We start from the raw sequence: 22,645 nt of genomic DNA, 5'->3' as shown, positions 1-22,645 counted from the left end.
ACTGGTGTGCAAGACTTATGAAACAGAACAGGACCCTGTAGGGTCCTCCTGGGTACAAATCCTTCCATGTCCCCTGTTTCTTGTTTGTAGGAAAAGGTTTCTTCAGCCTCCTAGACCTTCCCTGGGTTCCAAAAGGCTGATTCAAACAGTTACTAATGGGGGAAGTGAGGGAGTGCAGAAACAAAGGAGGAACAATCAAGAAACAATAGTGCAGCCATTAAAGCAGGGTCCTGGCTCCTCCTCAAGGGATACACATAACAATATCTTTGAGTTCTTCTGCAGGAGCTAAGGCCCTCATCCACGTGGAGGATGGTAACTTCTGGCTGAGTCTTGGAAGACCTCCCTGTTACCTCACCACCAACCAATCAGAAGAAAGTTGCACACCCTGCAGCCCTCACCCTAAATTTTGCCTATAAAACCTTTTTCCTGAAAACCATTGGGGAGTTCGGGTTTTTTGAGCATGACCCACCTGTTCTCCTTGCTTGACCTTGCAGTAAACCTTTCTCTGTTCCAGACTCCAACGTTGCAGATTGTTTGGCCTTACTCTGCATCGGGCACATGAACTGGTGTTCCACAATACGTGTCAGTCTTATGAAAAACCAGAAAATTGAAATCTGAAAAAATTCACAGAAGCAAGGTAATTGCTGGGGAGAAAAAGAGTAAAAATCCTTGACTCTTCATGAAAAACATTTCACAAACTAAGATGCTCCAAAAAAGGGACAGAGAGGAAAACTTCATAACTGGTTAAGAGTTCTAAAAAATTTTTGCAGTTGTAGGAAAGGAAGAAAATTTAGGTTCATTGGCTGGGCCCTGAAAAAGACTGACAAAAGATAGATTAATGAGAGAAAAATTAAAAAGTTTCCCAGTAAGGGAATAACGTTTGCACTATTTTTCTGTAATGCCAGCCAAGATATGCACAAGCCAGAGAAATAGAAAGTGTTTGCTAAAATATTTGTAACAGACACTTACGTACAAAAAATTCACAAATACTAGTTCTCCAGTTGAGGCAGAGCTCATGGAAATTACACTGGAACAGATCAAACCACTGGCTGGGATCATAAACCATACTGATCCAGAGGGGAAGTTACAGGTAGTGGAGATTTTCAGTTTGAACATTAACATTTCCAAAGTTTGGCAACATTATGCTTTTAAATTATGTAAACAAGAGGTACATTTTAAGTCGACCTGCATGCAAAACTCCGTGTCATGAGGACACCAAGCGCCGGGATTTCTCTCACAGACAGAGCCCTTGGTGTGCAGCGCTCAGTTGAAGGAACAGCCATGGCACGGGGTGTACCCCATTTAAGATTCTTTCACGTACACACAGGAGAACTCAGTGATGAGTAACTCAAAAGGGTGGTTAGAAATCGGGCTTATAGAACATCTTAACAAAAGAAAAATAAGTTGAAAGAGAAGTGACAGTGAGGCCGGAGATAGATGGGCCCCCGGCTGAGCAGCTGGAGTTTATCCCCTGTGGACAGGTAATCCAAGATGAAGATTATAGCAGGAGGATAATAGGAGAGGCGAGACCTGCCCAGATAAAAGATAGAGACCACATATTTCTCATTCTCAAGGTCAAGGAGAGCTTCCTGACTATCCATGTGCAGAAAGGCTCCTTGGAGGTCAGAAAGGGAGTGATGTCAACCTACCCATAGGCCTCTTGGCTAGAATCCATTTTGGCTAAGAGATGCACGCACACATGGGAGGACCCTGAGTTAAACCAAATACAGACTCAGAACCAGGCAAAGCAAGATGACTGGCCAAAGGAAACCCGGAAGAAATGCCCCACGTGAGTGAGTCCAACTACCACGAGGGTGCGACTCTCTCTCTGAGTTCGCCCGTGTGTGCCTATTCACACGTACTCTTTTTCCTCCTAATAAACACTTTGTTTCACTACTTTCCGTTTCTTTGTGGGAATTCATTTCTACAAAGCTGATGGGCCAGGGGCCTTGTCACCGGCCACAGGTCAGGGCTCTCACCGCCGCAGCCTGACGTCAGTCTCTGGCTGGCAACTGAAATCCTGCTTCAAGCTGCTGCAGGCTGAGGCCACTTGAGATCAACAAGACAGAGGAAAAGGACTTCAAGTTTCTAGGGACAGCAAACTGTGGGTCAGGATATATATGTGGAAAGTAATGGAAGATAAGGCTGCTTAGTAAGGTGTGTTAATGTAGACCTTTTTGTGGTGCCATCTCCCCTCTCCCCACTCTTGGTGTGGGAGGTACGGAGCTGACCTTCACAAGGGGAATTTCTGCTCTGCTTTCATACAGATGGAGAGTGGGGTGCAGATTGCAGTCACACATTTTGGAGTGGTATACGATGCGTCATGGGCATAAAATATTCTTACCTTATACTGACTTATAACACTTTGATTGTTTAAAGTTCAGTGTATCAACAGATTATAAATGATATGATGCTTAGAGTTTTAAGGTGTAGCAAGAAAAGGTCACTGTGAGGAAAACAAGTTTTAAAAAGCACAGTGATAATATGATAAATTTAAACAGTTTTTTAAAATTACAGCACTGTTGGGGAATGACTCATCAATTTGCCAGGAAGCCAATCAAGAATCTTCTTTCTTTGCACTCCTCTAGTGGTCATTTCTTTGGTGTTATGGTAATTGGCAAGAAACATTCCCTAGCTGCTTAAAGCCTTGTGGTCAAGGAACACAAAGGAAAGGAGGAGGCTTAAGAAGGGAGTCATAGAAATGTGAGTTCAAGGACAGTTTGAATACCTCCTTTTTAAAAAGTAATTTCTTATATAGCATGGACAAAATGTCATAGTGTGTTAATTACTGTCCAGGGTGCATGTAAATAAATTTACCTTTAAGAGGCTCATAAATATATATATATATATATATATATATATATATATATATACACACACATATATATTAGATTATTATAATATATAGTAGATTATTTACACATTTTGGCTATTGTGCTGTAATGAACCTGGGAGTGCTAATATCTCTTTGAGATCCTGATTTTAAGGCTTTTGGATTGTTGACCTGAAACAAACAGACTGCCAGATATTTCTCCAGCAAAAATGCACTTATCTGGGATCAGCATAGGATTGCAGCTGGGGTCTGTAACCATGGTGAGCTGCGTGCAAGTCCCCACACAGCAAGGAAAGGAGACCATCTTTCTAGGGTGGAAAAGGAAGTCGGGAGTGCTGTAGTAAAGATAGTCCATGGCTTTTCATTGGCTGAGTCCTTGCCAGGAAAGAAGAGGAGTCTTTCTTCTTCCTGCTGTGCTCAGCTATCCTCACTGGGTATGAGAGCTCCCTCTTCTGGTCTTTGTTTATTAATTTTTTACAGGCTAAATACCCAGAAGTGCAGTTGCTGGATCATTTGGTATTTCTATTTGTAATTTTTTGAGGAACCTCCATATTATTTGCCATAGCAACGGCACCATTTTGCATTCCCACCGACGGTGTGCAAGCGTTCCAGTTTCTCCACAGCCTCACCAACACGCGCTGTCCTTTGGTTTTTCAACAATATCCACTTCAACAGATGTGAGTGATACCTCATTGTGGCTTTGATCTGCATTTCCCAGAGGTTGAGAATCTTTTTATATACCCGTTGACCTTATCTTACACCATACACAGAAGTCAACTCGGATGAAAAACTTATAAACTGTAAGCCTACTAGAAGAAAATACAAGGGAAAAACTTCATGACTCTGGTATTGGCAATGATTGCACAGATCCGACACCAAAAGCACAAGCAACACAAGCAAGAATAGACAAGTGGAGCTACATCAAACTAAAAGGCTTCTGCACAGGAAAGAATACAATCACTAGAGGAAAAAGTAACCTACAGAATGGGAGAAAACATTTGAAAACCATATATCTGATAATGGGTTGTGATATTGTGATGTATAATAAGAAATATATATTTGGCCTTTGTTCGTTTCTGGCACAGAGCTAAAGTCCTTGAAATTTTCTTAGTGATAAGAGTAATGGGAGCACCTTTTGTTATAATATTTAGTTTCTTGTTCTCAGTTCCTGAAATCACTTCAGAGCCATAAAAGTGAAGTTGGTGTTTTGTTATTCATAACAAGTCCCTTTCCACCACAACTGGGTTTAGGTTAATGAGGTGACTTGGAAAGAACCTAATGATTGGGGCTAGTGGCCAGGGGAGTGAAGCATGTGATTAGAGGGTTGGAAATTTCAGTCCCACCCCCAGTTTCTGGGGAGCTGGGGAGTCTCACCCCTGGCTTCAATAGGGGATTGAGACTGATTCAGTCACCAGGGGTCAATGATTCAATCAACAATGCTTATATAATGAAACCTCCATAAAACCCCAAAAGTATGAGGGTTGGAGAGCTTCTGGGCTGGTGAACACCTGTAGATTCAGGGATAGTGGCCAAGCTCCAGGAGGGCAGAAACTCCACACCCTTTCCCCATACCTTGCCCTAGGCCTCTCTTCCATCTGGCTGTTCCTGGGTTATATCCTTTTATCATAAACCAGTAATCTAGTAAGTAAAATGTTTCTCTGAGTTCTGTGAGCCACTTTAGCAAGTTAATGGAACCCAAGGAGTGGGTCCTTGGAACTCTCATCCAATCAGGTGACAACTTAGACTTGTGATTGGCGTCTGAATTGGGTGGGGGCGGGTAGTCTTGGAGGACTGAGCCCTCAACCTGTGGGATCTGATGCTCTCTCCAGGTAGATGGTGTCAGAATTGAGTTGAATTGTAGGACACCCAGCTGGTGTCAGAGAATCGCTTGGGTGCGTGGGAACTGCCTCCCCCTGCCACAGCCCACCCACCAGCGCATGTTGAAATTGGTTCTAGAAACTTGGGGGAATTAATTTCCAAAATATATAAGGAACTACAACTCAATAGCAAAAAATCCCTAATAACCTGATCCCAAGAAAACTTAGAACGTAAACTAACGTTTTATTTAAGTGGGGACCTGAAACTCCCTGGACCATTCCTACGTGGCCCACTGGCATGTTTCTGGAATAGGTATTGCAGAGTTGCAGGAGGCTGGAGGGCATTTTGGAGCATCCTGCTTCTTTTTGTTTATTTTCTCTCCCAGAAACAGAACTACCAAATACAAAATTTCCTGATGGTAAAAATAGATTTCTAAAAAAGCTAACGTGTCTATTTCCACTGCCACACCACCAATCTAACATTTACTTTTCAGCCCAGACTCTTGTTTGAAAAATTACTATGTTCCAGTCATTCATCTAGATATCAAGGCAAGTAAGATGAATAAGATGAGGCTCCCTGTATTCAAGATGCTTATGTTCTGGGGGTTCGGGATAGAGTCAGATCTAAACAGTGTGCAGAACCCAATGTGCAGTTGGACGAAGGGTATGAATAAGGTACTATGGATGCCTAAGTAGTGAAGTGATTCATTCTGCATGGTGTGTAGGGCCGCGGGTGGTATATCAAAGAAGGATTCCCACAAGAGTTGTCTGGACTAGAGTACCAATAAAAGTAAACTGAAATTCTTGCTGTTTCTTCATCACCTTGATTGACTGAACCCATATAGTGACACTGATTACATTATGAAACTTAACTTAAGGAAGTGGGACAATGCTATCTTCTTTAATATTATCCTCTGTGAGCTCCAGAGCTTGAGTTGGTTCACTTTTTTCTGCCTTTTCAAAATCCATAGATCAGGGCAGATTGATAATTTCTGGAAGAGACTTTATTTTTTAAAAACAAAATGGCTGCAACCTTGCAGAAGTGCTTAAAGAAACCAGTGGAGCGATAAATACCTTAGAAGGTGTAGTGGATGCTGTAGTGAACCACCAAGCTCTCCCCATCAAGGGCTCGGGCATCTATTCTTCCAGGTGCCCAGAGTGTTGCCTTCTGATGTTTCACAACTGAGCCCCTACTTTGGAACTGCTTTGTAGCAAAGCTTTTTGCTCAAGTCATACTTCCTTCCTGGGGCTGTCTGCATCCAATGACTGGTTGACGTGAGGGTAAAGCAGTCTAGCCCCTATGCCTAGATTTGCGTCAACTCTGTAGGGCCATTCCCACTCCAGAACTCCCCATGGGGTCCACTAAGGCCTCAGCTGCAATTGCAATTGACTCAAAGCTCATCATTCTCTCTCTTCCCAATCCAACTTATTTCACTCCCTTGTAAATCAGAGCCCTCCCCTAACCTGCTTCAGTTAATCTCCATCTTGGAGTCTGTTTCCTGGGGAACTGACTTAAGATAAAAGCAAGCTAAGAATTCAAAACAGGTTTCCCAGAAATTCTCACACAGAACTGGAAAAGTTCCACCACTGAAAAGTGCCACGACTCCTCCCTCATGATTGTTTGTTAAACTGGGGGTGGGGGTGGGGGAAGTCACATAACAGAACCAGTTTCTTCCTTGGACAGGAAGATGGATCAAAGCTTAGTTGCAAGAGCTAAGAATGGCTAACATATCACCTGGTGTAATTAGTAACTAATGATCAATCGATTGTCATGCTTTGCTATTTTAATATAGATTTATATATTTATATATTTATTGGGAAAAAAACCACTTCAAATCCCCTTCTATTATGTGAAAGTAAGCCTGGCTGTTTGGACTGTGAAATTATAAGTTATGCTCCTCTATTCAACTAGGTGTCATATAAATCTAAGTAACAGACCCCAAGAGGGAATTTTATTATAATTTCTGGTTTTGCCAATAGAAACCTATAACGTTACAATTTCAAACTACCTAACCCGTTGAATCTAAACTCCTCTGCCACGCCCTCTGCAACATGGTTCCATCCTCCACAGTATCTCCACTGTCTCCCAACACCGACATGTCTCCCTCCCTGCTTTCCATCTTCCTCCTCCCTCACCAAAATCCCACCCGCCTTTGAAAGGTCTGACCTTCTTCCATGGAGCCTTCCTTGTCCAGGTCTATCCCCAAGAATTCCTTCCCACCCTAGCTCCTACTGCCCCATTTCCTACAATACATTTCATATCAAATCATACTCCGTACTGCTTAGTTAGCACAAGGCTAGGCACATGTAGCTAGCTCCTCAATGAATACAATTTTTTGACAGCTTTATTAATATATAATTAATATATCATTTTGTACCAAAAATTCACCTGTTTTAAGTGTATGATTCAACGATTTTTAGTAAATTTACATAGTTGTGAAATCATTACCATAATCCAATTTTATAACATTTTCATCACCCCCAAAAGATCTCTGATGCCCACTGTCTCTATAGATCGTAAGAAATGTATTTTGAGCTCTTGAGTTGGAACATCTTTACATTTTCTCCTGATCACCATCACTTACTACTGAGACCCTTCTACAAATAATCTAAGGTAGACATTGGGAAAAGTAAACATTGTTAAATAAATGGCGTTGAAAACCCCCCTACTCACTAACAGATTGATTGCATCTACTTCTTATTACAGCCTAAAAGGTGTCATTTTTAGGTAAAATCTAAATTCCTAGATTTATTTCAAACTCCATGTCGTTGATTCAGCTGGATTTTGTTTTAAAAGTGAAAACGGGAAGGAGTTGGGGTGAACCGATTACATGATGACATCCTGAGAGAATTCAGACAAGTCAGTTCACGTGTGTAAATCAAATAGGTCAGATAAACATCATTTTCTGCACTCCCTTTGTCTTGAACCCAAGGGAGATGGACCTCTCCTGAGAACAATTAGAGAGGATAGCCTGCAGAGTTTAGGATGCTGCTTCCTGTGTGGGTCAAACACAAGTCAAGGCTTATGCCTTTTACTAGTTTTAATTATATTCAGGTAAACAGGCCACCCCTTGTATAGCCTAACCTCATAAATATTAAGCAACTTCTAAAAAAATGACCTTTGAGCTCAATTTAAATTGTGCGCATGTAATCAACTACCTCATAAACAAATAAACCAGAGAAAGAAAGCAAAATTACTTCCTGCTCTGCTTTCCACGAACCGACAATATATTGATAAATTCATAATAATAATAATAGATTTAGAAATATTTCAGTGAGGTTGAGAATATTGATAGATAGCATACAAAGTGCATCAAGAAAAAACTAGCTGTGATTTTTATTTTATGATGCCAAAATAAAACAGGATTATTTCACAGTTAGAAAACAAATCTTAACAAAAAAAACTATAAAACACATGTCTCAAGTGTGAGGGTGGTGTATAATAAGAGACTGAAAATGAGTTCTCCGTATATTCATGTTGTTGTAGAGTCCTTCAGAACCAGCAGTACAGCGGGTATTACGTTTTTTTAGGATTATGTGAACTTAGCCTTGAGAATACGGAATTATTTAAATCAAAGTTCCAAAGTGTGACATCTCAAATGCTCCCTAAATTCAGCAGACAAATGCGTGCTTCAAGTATAGAAATTATCTCAACAAGATCATTTCAACTCTCCTTTATATTTGAATACCAGAACTATAAAGGTTTTAAAAAGCTATTCATGTCTGTTTCCAATAATCAGACTCTTCTTATTGTAAAACGGAAATGAAACTTAAAATAATCATAAGGACTAATTTACACACAGCATACTTTTTTATGGTATAATAATATACTCTATGGGAATGTATTACACTAGGATCGTCATCAGTAATGATTTGGGAATAGTTACGATTTTGTTTATCACTGTAATTTTCAAGATCAAGCAGTCGAAAAAATTCCCGGTGGAACCATGTGATTTGGCTAGGGCCATGTCCTGAGTCTGTGACCAGGGGAAGACAGTATTTTGTTTCCACAAAGCCAATCTACTAATTAACCTTTAGGAAATAAGCCTTCCTGCAATACTTCTAAGTAAAAGAATAGTGTCTTCTGATGCCTCATAGAGCAGCATTCCAAATATCAGGAAACATAAGTATTTATTAAAATATTTATTTATTAAGTAATCGAAATGAAGTGCAAACGTTTTCTGTCCTGAGTATGTATATTGAAATGGTATTTAACATTTAACAAAATCAACACTGTGGCAGGCGCCACTAAAATACAAAGCTTTTCAGTTGAAAAACTGCTGTAATTCAGCTTTTAAAAATATGGCTGTGGGCTTCCCTGGTGGCGCAGTGGTTGAGGGTCCGCCTGCCGATGCAGGGGACACGGGTTCGTGCCCCGGTGTGGGAGGATCCCACATGCCGCGGAGCGGCTGGGCCCGTGAGCCATGGCCACTGAGCCTGCGCGTCCGGAGCCTGTTGCTCCGCAACGGGAGAGGCCACAACAGTGAGAGGCCCGCGTACCGCAAAAAAAAAAAAAAAAAAAAAAAAAAAAAAAAAAAAAAAAAAAAATATGGCTGTATATTCTTTCACAATTGAAGCAGCATTGTACCCATAAAAGTTATATTTTATTCTGAGTGCATCCAGAAAAAAAAAACCAGAATAATTATCACAAACACTCATATACCTCTAACTTTTCTTTAAATGAGGAATACTTTAAAACTTTGTTTTGATAGGCCTCAGTAACCCAACTGTGTATTCATTAGTAAAGGATATTCTTACCTGCTCATTTTGGGTAAAATTAACTCAATTGGTAATGAAGGGCCTGAAATAGGGAGATATATCTCCATAGAAGAGAGATACTTGTGGTATTCTTATTTATAAATATGAATGAACAGATTTACATTCTTGTCAAGTAAAATGTAAGTTTACCATGGGCCTTTTTTAAATTAGCAAAGTTACTCCTTTAATTTAGTCTTTAAATAAATTTAATGTACTGAATTTCTGGAACCAAGTGCTACTTGCAATTTATGATGAAAGGCATTTACCCGTTCTTTCTGAACCGGCCAGTTCAAGATGCAGTGAGATTTAAACATCCCTCTTCGCAAACAGAGCGCATGATTCAGTTTATAATCCGGAATATCCTCGAGAAAGATCAATATGATGGAATCCAGACTTTGTTCAACAGCTTGCTGAACTGCGTGGTGCACCTTGAACCTAAGTTAAAAAAAATAACTGAATTAAGGTATATATCAATATACAGTTTTTAACAGCCCACAGCTCTAAAATTAACATTTCCCTTGTAATTACCTTTAATCTGTCACTAAAAATCAGGTTACGTTTCTTCTTAATTTTATTTTTAAAATACCCTGAGTTGTGGGTAATAATGTTAGTAATGTTTAAAAGCTCAATTTAAAAACGAGAATACACTTCAGACGGCAGAGTGTTCACCTACCTTTTGCATAATGGATCTTTCAGTAGATTCTGTGTTATAACAAAAATAATTTTTCTGCTCCTTCTGATGCTGTTAACAATTGCTTCAAGTTCAAGGACACCTGCCTTAAAATCCCTTTCTTCCAGACAAAATCTGAGTGTATGATCTTCTTCTTCCATGGGGGAGAAGTGTTCCCAGACCCAATCCCTATCCTTATAGGCATGAATTATATATGCCGCATATTCAAACTGTTCTGGCTGTCTGTCTATTTCTTTGAAACCAAGAACTCGATGCACTGAAACATTCCAATAAAAAGATATCTTCCAGCCTTCAAAATGGATGAGGAGTACAATAAGGATAAAAATCAATAGGATACTGGTATTTATCATGAAAAGGAGTTCAAATGGGGCACTGTCTTTGCAGGGTGATATATCAAAAAGCATCACTGGGAAACCATGATATTGAGGTGGAGTGTTGCAGAGGTAACGGTTTGATAGTTCAGAGATGTTGGTATGGGTATTATTAATCCAAGTAACAAACCAGGCAATGCTTTCACATGTACAATCGAATGGATTAAAGCTCATATCTAAATTACTCAGGTTCTTGAATGCTGGCCTGAAAACGTTCTTTTCAACAGATGTTATGAGATTCTTCTGAAGGCTTAATGACTTTAGCGACACTTGATTATCAAAGACAGATGGCGGAAGGATATTTAAATTATTCAATCCTAAATCGATGCTCTTCAATTCACGTAAGTCCTTGAAGACTTCTGCTGGGACCTCATCAAAGCCATTAGACTCTAAGTTAAGGATGTGGAGGTGAGAAAGACCCTTCAGAAAATGAATAGGACCGCCAGGGTTTGCATGCTTCCAGAGGCGAGCTAAGTTGTTATGCTGCAAATCCAGAATTTCTAGTTTCTCAAGACCCTTCAACAGTTCATCATTTATGTTGGCTATGTTGTTGTTGCTTAGATCCAGGATGGTCAGGTTAAGAAGAGGGTGAAAAGGTGAAGGGGAGCTATTCACATTTTTAAGGGCCACCCTTCGGAGCATCAGTCGTTGAAGGCTTGGAACCAAGGCAAAAGAGTTGCTAGTCAGCTCTAGGTATTTGTTGTAGGAAAGGTAGATTTCAACAATATTTTCTAGACCTCTCCATTCCTGGCCTGTGAGTTCTTGCCCAATTTCATTAAGGCCAAGGTCAAGTACATTGAGGTGGCCCAACCACGAAAAAGCACCACTCTCTATTTTTGAGATTTTATTTTTGGTTAGGTTGAGTATGAGCAGAGGAGAACCAGCAAGTGATAAAAACGTTTCATTTGTTAAAGTTCGCAAACTTGAGAAGGAGTTGGACAGACTTAAACATCTCAGCCTTGTCAATCCCGTGAAAGTATTGCTTTTTATGCCTGGAAAGGTGTTATCTTCCATATTGAGATACTCCAAAAATTTTAGCCACTGAAAGGAAAAATCATCAATCTTGGGAAGTGAAGCCAGGGAAATGCTTTGTTTAGTAAAAGATCGTCTCAAATTCAGGTATCTCAAATTGGAAAGCCCATAAAAAGAGCGAGAAGACAGATGTTGTATATTATTATACTCCAAAAAGAGATATTCTAGACGTGGAAGCCAAGCAAAGGAATCATTACCAATCACACTTAAGCTGTTATGGGAAAGATCGAGCATTGTGAGATTTGTCTGCTTCAGTCCAACAAAAGTCGTGTTGCTGGTTGTGTACAGCTGGTTGTTGCTCAGGGACAGATTCTGAATGCTTGTGTTTGATAATTCCAAGCAGAGCTCTTCTATGAGACTGGGGCTCAGTTTGGCATTGTTCAGAGAGAAGCCAAATAATTTTCCAATCGCATGAAAACACCCTGGAGAGAACTAAGAGTGGGACAGAAAAAGAGGTTAATAACCAAAACCAAACGAGTCTGTATGACCCTTGAAAAGCAGGCATATTCTCTACTCAATCCCCTTTCCTCTTTTACTGCCTTCTCCGGGTTTTCTCTCCATCCCTCTGTCTCCCAGCTCCTTCCTCTGTACCATCACCCACCTCCTGCTCCAGCCCTTGCCTCCCCTGGTCACTGGTAACTCAGCATCCATGTATCAGCTTAGATGCCACTTCTTCAGAGGGTCTTCCCTGATCTCCCAGGCTGAGTTAAGTCTCCTGGTACTTTTACTTCATCACACTGAGTATTACTGTAATTAATAAACTATTTGTAAAGTCACCTCTGGGGCAGATCCTGTTTCCCTCTTCGTGACCACTGCTCTCAGTGAACATTCTGGAACGAATGGGTGGATTTTACTATGAAACATTGACATGCACTTTCCTTTCTATGACTCTGAGCTCCAGCGATCCTCTCTGTCTTCCCACCAAGGTTTTCTCCTGACTATTTCATTACCGTGTTTCCAGCTCCCTTCCACTCTGCCCCCCAGTCCCTCACTAGAAGCCTTGGCTGCTATGAGACTCAGTGCTGGAGCAAGAGAGCAAGAGGCAGGAGGGAGGGGATCCAAAGAGGATAGAGGTCAAGTCTCCTGGGAGAGCAAAGAGGCTCTGATTTCCACTGTGTCACTTGTGAGATGTTAGGGCCAATGGATGACATGAGAGAAATGTGGAAGAAAGTGAGTCAATATACAAAGCAGGAAATGATTAGATTAATTATGGTAAATCTATAGGATAGGATTATTTTGCAGTGACTAAAATTAAGCTTGTGAATAATTCTTAATGACATGGAGGATATTCATGTTATGATATTACTTTTAAAAGGCAGGATACACCATCATTCTCAGAGAGGCAGCACAGCACAGCTGCTAAGAGCGTGGGGCCCTGGTCTAACACTGCCAGAAACCCAGCTCTGTCACCAGTCCATCACCTGTGAGGCTGTGGACAGGTTCCTTAATCTTTCTTCATCTCAATTTACTCTTGTGTAAAACGATGATAAGCATAAGTTGGTTACAAGACTAGACAAAATTGTATTAAAAAAGAACTTGTCACAGTGTTGGCCACACAGTTAAGTACTCTATGAATTTCAGTTGCTGTTGTTTTTTCTTTTATTACACGGAGAAAAGCTGGAGACAAACATACCCAAATGTTAACATTGGTTGTCCTGAGACTATGAGCTTTTGGATAATTTTTATTTTTCTCCTCATTACTTATATGTTTTACATTTATTTATATATTTCTACAATAAATGTTCTAAACAACAACAAAAAATGCTGTTCAAAAATGAACCTGAGTAGCTTGCATAAAATATTTAATTATTATTTCAGGATAATTTCATTCACAGTCTATTATTTAATCTGAAAATTAATACAGCTTTAAAAATCTGATTTTGTTTAGAATTCCCAATATTCTTATTCTTGGCTTGTAAAGGAAAAAAATAAAGACACACCTGTATGCAAAACTAATGGATAAATTGAAGATCACAGACCCAAAAAGAGAAGGTTAGGTTTACTCCATTATATAGGAAGGTGCTTGTAAAAATATAATGCTAGTTATTGTTTATCGAGCATTACCTATAATGCCAGGCACTGTGCTGAATTCTTTGCCACATAAGCCTATGGGGAAGTGTTATTATTATACTAATCTTAAAACTAGAGAACTGGAGCAGAGAGAACTTGAATAATTTGCCCAATTGCACAATTATTAACAGACAAAGGCCACATAGGGAGTCAGCTAACCCAACTCTAAAGCCTGTGCTCTTAACCATCTTACTATTTTAATTCTTCCAGGGATTTTGCGCAAGAGATAGTATTATTTCCACTTTACAGGCAAGGAAACTAGACCCAGAGAGGTTAAGTTCCCCAAGGCCAAAGTCCTGGTCTGTAATGGAGCAAGGATTTTATAACCCACTTCTGTTTGACAGCAGAACTCCAGCTCCAAATTGCTACCAAACCCCCTTTCTTGCGAGGATGACATCAATGGCCCTAAGCAGTAAGTGTGAAGGATTTCTAGAAGACGTGACAAAGGTTATCACCTCTTTCTCCATCTCTACCTTTAGATTCTTACCCACGTGACACAATTAGGGACTGCCCACACTTAAAAGTACAACACAAAATTTTTTATCTTACCTCTTTTATTTGATTTGATGACAACTCTAATCTTTTTAAAGAAGAGTTGCCAAGGAAATCAAGTTCTTCACGTCTTAGTGCAGAAATTTTATTATTTGATAGTAGAAGCTCTTGGAGGTTTTCCAGTTGCAGCTGAGTTCCTAATTTAGTAGATGATAAACCATTATGAGCTAGGTCTAATTTGATTAAATTCTGAGGGGAAAAAATATGTATATAAGTTACAGTCTTGTCATGAAAAAATAGTTCTTTTAAATGTACATGAATCTTAGAAATAACTGGACAGCAAAATGTCACATCTTTATTATTCTATAGAAAACTGATGGTAGGAGTAATAAAAAATCTTGGTTGTGATCGAAAATATCATTGCTACAAAGACTAATTTCTTTCTTTCTTTTTTTTTTTTTTTTGCAGTACGCGGGCCTCTCACTGCTGTGGCCTCTCCCGTTGTGGGGCACAGGCTCCGGACGCGCAGGCTCAGCGGCCATGGCTCACGAGCCCAGCCGCTCCGCGGCATGTGGGATCTTCCCGGACCGGGGCACGAACCCGTGTCCCCTGCATCGGCAAGCGGACTCTCAACCACTGCGCCACCAGGGAAGCCCCAAAGACTAATTTCTTAATTCAAAGAATCACTTTATTTCTCTTACCAAAATAAAATGACTTCAGCTTATTTATTCGTGATGTAAGGAATATTCATAATAGGCATTTTTATTTACTTATTTATAATAAGCATTTCTTTATGATATAAGAAATATTCATGTGGCTTATCAAACATAGTGTCATGCATCAACCTTGAAACTAAACAACAAAAAAAATGATGAAGAAATATTTTCTTAAGAAGCATGAGGAGAATGTTGCTGTTCATGAAATTTTTAAAAGATTTTCAGGGGCTTCCCTGGTGGCGCAGTGGTTGAGAGTCCGCCTGCCGATGCAGGGGACATGGGTTTGTGCCCCGGCCCGGGAAGATCCCACATGCCACGGAGTGGCTGGGCCCGTGAGCCATGGCCGCTGAGCCTGCGTGTCCGGAGCCTGTGCTCCACAACGGGAGAGGCCATAACAGTGAGAGGCCCGCGTACTGCAAAAAAAAAAAAAAAAAAGATTTTCATGTTGAGAAAGATCGGTAGTTATGTAAATTTTGCATCATGACTAGTACAGAATATTATTATTTTGTTTTGTCTGTGCTGTAGGATGTTTTGTCACTTTGTGCTACCTTTGAACATGTAAACTTCCACTCAGGTAAAATGTAAGGAAAAACTGATATATGTTAGGGCAATATCTTATGTAATGTCTATCAAAGAGCTTAAGACTTCTATTTATGTTTTAAAAATAAGAATAACATTTTGCCGGCAATTAACCGGATTTTGAGGTCTTTGTGCCCAAAGACATCATTTCATCTACATCAGAATCTAAGAGGGCACAAGAAAGAATTTCAAATCCCTAGCTAGCAAGCAAATCATTTTATAAATGTCTCTAAGAATATTTAAATTTATATATTATTCTTGGTATTTGAGGTCGAGGAATGCTCAGTTTTTTATAAGCCCACAAAATGAAGAAAACAGAGTTCTGAAAATAGCTTTGATATAAGAAAAGCACTTAATAATTACCTCAGATTTAAAGACACTAGCATATTTTTTCACAGATTTAAATTGAAGCAAAGTACTGACATGAAAAAGGTGGTAGCTACTGAAAAGCAATACTGTAGAAGATTTCTTATATCAAAAGTATGTAATTTTTTTTGGGCTTCCCTGGTGGCGCAGTGGTTGAGAGTCTGCCTGCCGATGCAGGGGACGCGGGTTCGTGCCCCGGTCTGGGAAGATCCCACATGCCATGGAGCAGTTGAGCCTGTGAGCCATGGCCGCTGAGCCTGCACGTCCGGAGCCTGTGCTCCGCAACGGGAGAGGCCACAACAGTGAGAGGCCCGCGTACCGCAAAAAAAAAAAAAAAAAAAAAAAAAAAAAAAAGTATGTAATTTTTAGCTGAACAGTTGGCTTTATCATGCCTCAAATTGTTAATTTTATTTAAATTAGAATTTGGACTCGACATATGTTTTCATTATTGCAGGTACTAAATCAGCAGTGTGGAGAGTTTGTTTGCCGTTCTTCATGGGATATTCTGATTCCTCTCTGGTCTCTACCTCTTGAATCTAAGTTCTATTTCTAGTGGAAGGATGCAAGAGAGGAGAGTTCTTTAAAATTACAGTATTTGCTCTCTTGAAAATATTTCCAATCATAATGGCCATATTTGTGTGTGGAGCCCTCCTACCCATTTGGGTAGATCAGATTTCTTATTCTTCACCTTGATACTTAGACATGAAGTCTAAAGACGCACAAATGACTTGAAAACAATATTCAATAACATAGTTTTCATTTCTTACATGGAAATATTCATTTCCATCTTACCTTCAGGCGTTTAAAGGGATTACTTTGAATTTTCTGGATTGAGTTGGACATTAGATGGAGTTCAGTCAAATTCATGCAGAAGATAAAGGTTTTATCAGAAAGCTGAGATAGCTCATTGTGTTGGAGGTTCAAAATTTCCAACAAAGGGAGACTTTGGCACAGTTCTGGCTCCAGCTTTGAGATGGAGTTAAATCCTCCATCCAAGATAGTAAGTTGGCTATATCTTGTAAAATTGGCAGGTGGTAATCTTCTGAGTTGATTATGGGTAAGATTCAACACTGTTATGTTTGTTGGGAGGTCATCAGGTATTTGAGTCAACTTCAGATGACTGCAGTCAGCTATCTCATGTCTAACAGTACATTTGTTGGTAGAAGATGTACACAGTATCCAGAAGGGCAACAGTCCCCAAAAGGAGTAGATACGATAAAGCAAATCCCTGCTCATGATCCTGCCTTATAAAAGAAAAACAGCAAAAGTAACGGGCAGCATTAATAACATGCGCTCCCATATACATTGGTTTATTACTTGCAATATATGTAACAAATGTGACTATATATGTAATATATGTAACAAATGTGATCTCATTACTCGTAACAGTTATGATACACAAGTACGTATTATACAAGTAATACATCAAATGGAAATAATTCAATCAGCACAAAAAAGGATCAAAAAACAAACTCTCTCCTCGCTTTTCACCTCCACCCCAGCTGCAACGTTCCAAGGTAAACCTCTTGACTGTTTCTACTTTTAATTCTCATGGTCACTTCCACAAACCTAAATAATATGCTTGTGTTTCTACTTCTCCATTTCTGGACCTTAAGTAGATTCTTCCTACCGAAAAGATGAGGAACTTAATTATACTATTTCCTCATCCTCTTCACGTTTTTCCTTAGTTATTTTAAAATTTCATTTAATCTATTGTTACAATTAGATTGTAACAATCTATTGTTACAACCTATTGTTAATCTATTGTTCTTTATAGTTCTAAAGCCTATTCTGAAAACTCTTTCCAGTACCATAAGGGCACTACCTCTATTTACCAACTCACAGGCATAGTCCCCGAAATATATTCCCCTCCTTTGCCTAGGTGACATTTAACTCTTCTGGAAGGGCTGTAGCTAGAGATAAGAATTACTGAGAAGGATTAAGCCATTTACAAAACATGTAAGGACTGAAAGACATTCCCAGATATGAAGATACACTTCACCTGATGGAAGAGACTCACCAAATGTCAGGCAGGATGAGTGAAAAAGGAAAAAGACACAGACTCTTCTGAGACGTCAGAATTGTGATCATCCACCAGAAAAATCCTAAAACCTTTTAAGGAGAACATATGATCAATTACTTCCAGAGGAAAGAGATCCTGATGGCCACAAAACTTTTCATCAGCAACATAAGCCACTGGAAAACCATAGTGCTAAGCTTTCAAAACGTGCAGGGGGAATAATTTTGAACCCCAAATTTCATATGAGGCTGAACAATTAAAGATAAGGGGAAGAAGCGTTTTGAGATGTGCATAGACTCAGTAAGTTTGTAAACAGGGAATCTGCATGAAAAAGTTATTCTAGAATGTGCTACAGTAAAACAAAAAAAAAAAGCGAGAGAATGAAATTAGAGTGAAGAGTTGATGTTTCGTGAGACGTAACAGAAACAAAGGAAGTTAAAAAGAGATGAAAAGTAGATTCACTGGGCCTTGCAATTTTGGAAAACCTAGGACTACACATTTCTTTGTCCAAGTAAAAGACAATATTGCATCATGTTTGGGACCTAGCGTCTGCCGCCAGGGTGCTTAATCGTTATTTGCAGTTTGGCTTGTACAGTTTGGTTTGTAAATTCACAATATTTTTTCCCCTAAATTTATGCAGGCGCATCTACCTGCAGACACACACTAACACATAATCCTACTGTAAAGTTGGGAGCCAAGTTCCTGAAACTAGTATCGCCCGAGGCCGACCAGCCCATATTTGCTCATTTCTGACCTTCCTACACATCTGAAGATCTTTCCATGTCTCATCTTCTTCCGTTTTCCTTTACGAGGCCAGAGAAAGCCATTTTCTTACTCCTAGGAATACCTGGAGTGTTTTCTCCTTGTCAAGCCCGTTATAAAATGCCAGCCCCTGACTCCTCTCCAGCCAAGAAAACTGAGAGGAGATAAGCTCTTTAAAGCTCACAGGGCTCTGCATCCTTAAGACAAAGATGTGATTTTTAAAAAAGGCTGTTGCCGAATGATTTCCATCGCTTCCCTAATGTGCTTTCCCAGTTACAGAACACTACAAAGGAAAAAAAAATACTGCATAAAACGTTTTATCATGTTAATGAGAAACTGTCGCTGCTCCTTGTCTTCTGAGTTGTGATACAAGTCTCCTCACACCTATATTCTCTCCTCTTTTTCTACTCTCCATGTTGAATGATTCTGACTCGATCTCAAGCACCAGACCCAAGAAAGATCAAAGAATGCTAAAGCCGACAAGCATTCTAGCTGTACCCAACATGAGAGATCCTATCCCAGGAAGAATTTAAAATACACACCTTCACTTACTCTGACGGCAGCTGACCGTTCCTTTTTTCGTTAGTCCAAATCCAGTCGTTTTCATCTGGGAAGTGAGGAAGTTTGCTGCAATCTGGAAAGTGAAACTAAAGTTTAAAAAAAAAAAACCAAAAACCTCCTTTTCTCCTTGGTACATTCTAAGAAGGGCAAAGGAAAAAAATCACAATCTCAGCAAGAGGTATTTTAAATTGTTTCTTAAAAATGTCTTGTTTTTTCTTCTTCTGTACAGTCCCTTGGGTTTTATTAAGAGGGTCACAGATTTAGCAACAGAGAAAGTTGAAAGAATTAAGACCTTGCCCATTGATGTGGGCAGGGCTCTAGAGGTTAATGAATATCTAACTGAGAGCGAATTCCTCTATTTTTTTTTTAAAACCAAAGCCTGATTCATGGCTGTCAGAATTGGTTAGAGGGACAGAAAAAAAACTCAGTCCCTAATCAAAGCTAAGCACTTTCACTTCTCTTATCTCACTTTATCTTCTTAGCAACTTTTAAGAAAAATAATGCAGAAATTAACCTTTTGATCAAAGAGACCAAGTTTCACAGCAGAGAAAGAGCTGGCCTTGGCAAAGCCAGGAGCCGGTCCTAACACATGCTGCTCCACTTTACAAGGTCAGAATCTGTTAGGGAACAAATTGATAAGCCTGGACAAAGTTCAGATTCACTATTCAGTTATCAATTAGCTTTACTGACTTCAATTAGTGTAAGAAACATGCTTGTCAAAAACGTAACACGTTTTCATTGTTGATATAACATTATAGGATAACTATAATGTTATACAGTAAAATATAACAATTGGCAGGAACTGTAGAAATCACTGAATCCAGCTCCCTTGTTTGAGAAGTGAGGAAAACGAAACAGAGCTAGGTGAGGGATTTGCCTGGGGACATACCACAAGTTGCCTTAATGCTTTATACAAGTCAAGTAAGAAAACAGCCTGGAACAGTTGAAACATGTCATTAGCTTGACTTGACTGCAGAATTGAGAGCAAGAAGTTAGCTGGTATCAGGGTGCAAAATGCCCTTTCCTGGGCTCCAGCCTTAGCTGGACCACCTTGTGGTTACCCTTTTCTGATTCTGCCGTCACATCTATGACATAATGGCATAAGCAGGCAAACGACTGTCCCCCACATCTACCCACTGGGATGTGCAGTAAAACGTTACTCCTATTCAAAAGGTTTCTTCTCTGTGAGCCCCTGAAGGCAGGACAGGGTGTGCTCTTTGTGTGTGACTCTCCGGCCAGTCTTCCACGGTAGGCTGTCACTTTGGGCTCCAATGAACCAGGCTGCTCTTCAGTATTCAGACCCTTGTGTGGTCTCCACATTGACCCTGGACTTGACCACGTGACTAGCTTTGGCCAACGGGATATTAATAGCATGCAGCAAGCCAAGGCTGGATAAGTATTTGCATATTAGGACTGTCCCTCTTCCTCTCAGAACCCAGTCGCTGTGTGGTGAGATGCCCAGCCTAGACTTGTGCAAGGCAACACGGAGGAGAACCGAGGGTCTAGCCAATAGCTCCAACTGAGCACCCAGAAGACAGCCATTGAGTAAGCCATATTGGGAGTGGATTTTCCAATCCCAGTTGAGTCACCCCAGCTGATATCCCATGGAGCAGAGATGAGCTGTCCCCACAAGTCCTGCCGAAATTCCAGAGGAGTAAACAAAAAAAATGACTCAAGTTTTAAACCAAAAAATTTTGGAGTGATGTGTTAGGTATAATCAGATAAATGAAATTCATTCCCCCCACAACCCTACACACCCATCTCTTATGCCTTAGGACTTCTTGTAAATATCAGGTTTTCCATAATGTTGGTTGAACTAAAGAATGGCTTCCAAAAAATAATTTTTATTGGTAGTCTCATAATGCAATAATCAGTTTAGGCATAATACCAGTTCTCATCCAGATATTAACAGTCCTCAATTCATGTTGGCTCTAAGTACAACGCAGGTCAGTTTCTCTCCAGTGTATATTTCTTAATTATGCATTAACTTATTTAGCTATTACGGTGGTAGGTGCTACAGTGAAAAAGTTTATTTTTCCCTTTTTAAGAGAATTAAATCAAAACTATGATATATGTCCATAAGTGGACTCGAAACAACAAGAACAAACAAACAAAGAAAGAAACAAACAAACAAAACAGAAATAGACTCATAGATACAGAGAACAAACTGGTGGTTGCCAGACGGGGGAAGGCGGGAGAACAGATGAAGTAGGTGAAGCGGATAAAGAAGTACAAACTTCCAGCTACAAAATAAATAAGTCACCAGTGTGTAATGTACAGCATAAAGAATATAGTCAATAATCTTGGAACAAGTTTGCATGGTGACAGATGGTAACTAGACTTATTGTGGTGATCATAATGTATAAAAATATCGAATCACTATGTTGTACACCTGAAACTAATATAATACTGTATGTTACCTATGATTCCAAAACAGACAAACGAAAACTTCCCATGGGTTTACAATGTGATGAGTATATTATGGACCTAGATAAACAGTTACATTTCCCTCAGAGCATCAGATAGACCGTCATTTTGAACTGTGCTGACCCGTCTCCCTTCACAGCCACCGTTCAGAAAGGACATGGTCCTGCTCTGAACTGTCTGAAATTCCAGAAGTCATCTCTTTTTTTTTCTTTGTGAACTCTTTCTCTAAAGTAAAGGTGCAGTTCCTCTTGCCAGTGTCATTTCCATTTCTGCTCACTGAGCTTCAGCTGGTTTAAATTAAGTTCGTTGTCAACCAGACAACAAACTCAGCAAGAACTTTAATGAGAAGAAGTAACACTGTGCCCCTCCTGTTACTCTCACTCATGTCCACTGAGCAGGACTGAACTTGAACTTCCCCTCTGAAAAAGAAACCAACATTTGACACACAGAGCTTCTAGCTTAACTTGAGCTTTTCCTTATTTTTTATTTTTTTGTAATTTTATGTGGTAGATGAAAAGTGGTGATATCTTCCTCTCTCTTGTAAATCTGGGAGGTGGGTTCCTGTGAATGGGTCTGACTCTCCTTCACTGACAGTCTCAGGATATGGTGAAGGTCTCTTCAAACTCTATGCCTTAAATTTGATATTCATTTATTAATATGAAAAATAAAATTCCAGGTCCAGTGGTTAACACTCCACACTTCCACTGCAGGAAGCATGGGTTCGATCCCTGGTCAGGGAGCTAAGATCCTGCATGTCGCGTAGCATGGCAAAAAATAAACAAAATAGAATAAAATAAAAATCCAGACCAAACTTCGCTATCATCCTACTTTCTTTCTATTTATTTATTTACTTTCAATTTGGATATTTTTCCAGTATTTATTATGAGTAAATTGGCCTCCTGGAATTGTTCTACAGAGTCATGATTAAATAAATAACCCTTGTGGTGATACCCCTGTCTATGTGAGGAGCAGCTTGATTTCAAATCAAAATCTGCTGTTAAGACCATTTGCCCTTGTTATTCTTACTTTTTTCCCTTTCTTTTAAATTAGAGTATAGTTGATATACAATATGATATCATCCTACACTTTAAATATCCTAATTAAATTTGAATGAACTGATGCCTACTGGGCATCCAGTGAATGGAGTCAT

General features: G+C 39.6%; 1 protein-coding gene across 2 annotated transcripts; it reads right to left on the bottom strand.

Annotated features, from left to right (window-relative positions):
- Positions 1–510: 510 nt before the first annotated feature.
- On the bottom strand, positions 511–19,366 carry TLR3 (toll like receptor 3). Of its 2 annotated transcripts, XM_032618211.1 has the most exons (7): positions 19,050–19,366; positions 17,746–17,837; positions 16,518–16,965; positions 14,122–14,313; positions 10,082–11,934; positions 9,675–9,843; positions 511–588 (listed from the first exon to the last, which is right to left on the bottom strand). In XM_032618211.1, exons 2-7 carry the CDS (start codon positions 17,814–17,816, stop codon positions 541–543), a joined length of 2,781 nt encoding a protein of 926 aa, XP_032474102.1. In that variant the 5' UTR covers positions 17,817–17,837; positions 19,050–19,366; the 3' UTR covers positions 511–540. The 2 variants fall into 2 exon arrangements, with proteins under 2 accessions (XP_032474102.1, XP_032474101.1); XM_032618210.1 differs by lacking the exon at positions 511–588 and having other exon boundaries at positions 9,567–9,843.
- Between the last annotated feature and the right edge of the window lie 3,279 nt (positions 19,367–22,645).

This window comes from Phocoena sinus, chromosome 21 (genome assembly GCF_008692025.1).
Source record: "Phocoena sinus isolate mPhoSin1 chromosome 21, mPhoSin1.pri, whole genome shotgun sequence".
NCBI lineage: Eukaryota > Metazoa > Chordata > Mammalia > Artiodactyla > Phocoenidae > Phocoena > Phocoena sinus.
The sequence above is the reverse complement of the archived record's forward strand: the minus strand, read 5'-3'. Positions and strand labels throughout refer to the sequence as shown.

What these genes read in the sequence shown, in the direction of transcription:
- TLR3 (XM_032618210.1), bottom strand. Translation starts at nt 17,816, where the DNA reads ATGATCACAATTCTGACGTCTCAGAAGAGTCTGTGTCTTTTTCCTTTT. An exon ending in CTCATCCTGCCTGACATTTG is followed by an intron (nt 16,966 to 17,745) that starts GTGAGTCTCTTC and finishes TTTATAAGGCAG; the next exon opens with GATCATGAGCAGGGATTTGC. An exon ending in CATCAAATCAAATAAAAGAG is followed by an intron (nt 11,935 to 14,121) that starts GTAAGATAAAAA and finishes TCCCACTCTTAG; the next exon opens with TTCTCTCCAGGGTGTTTTCA.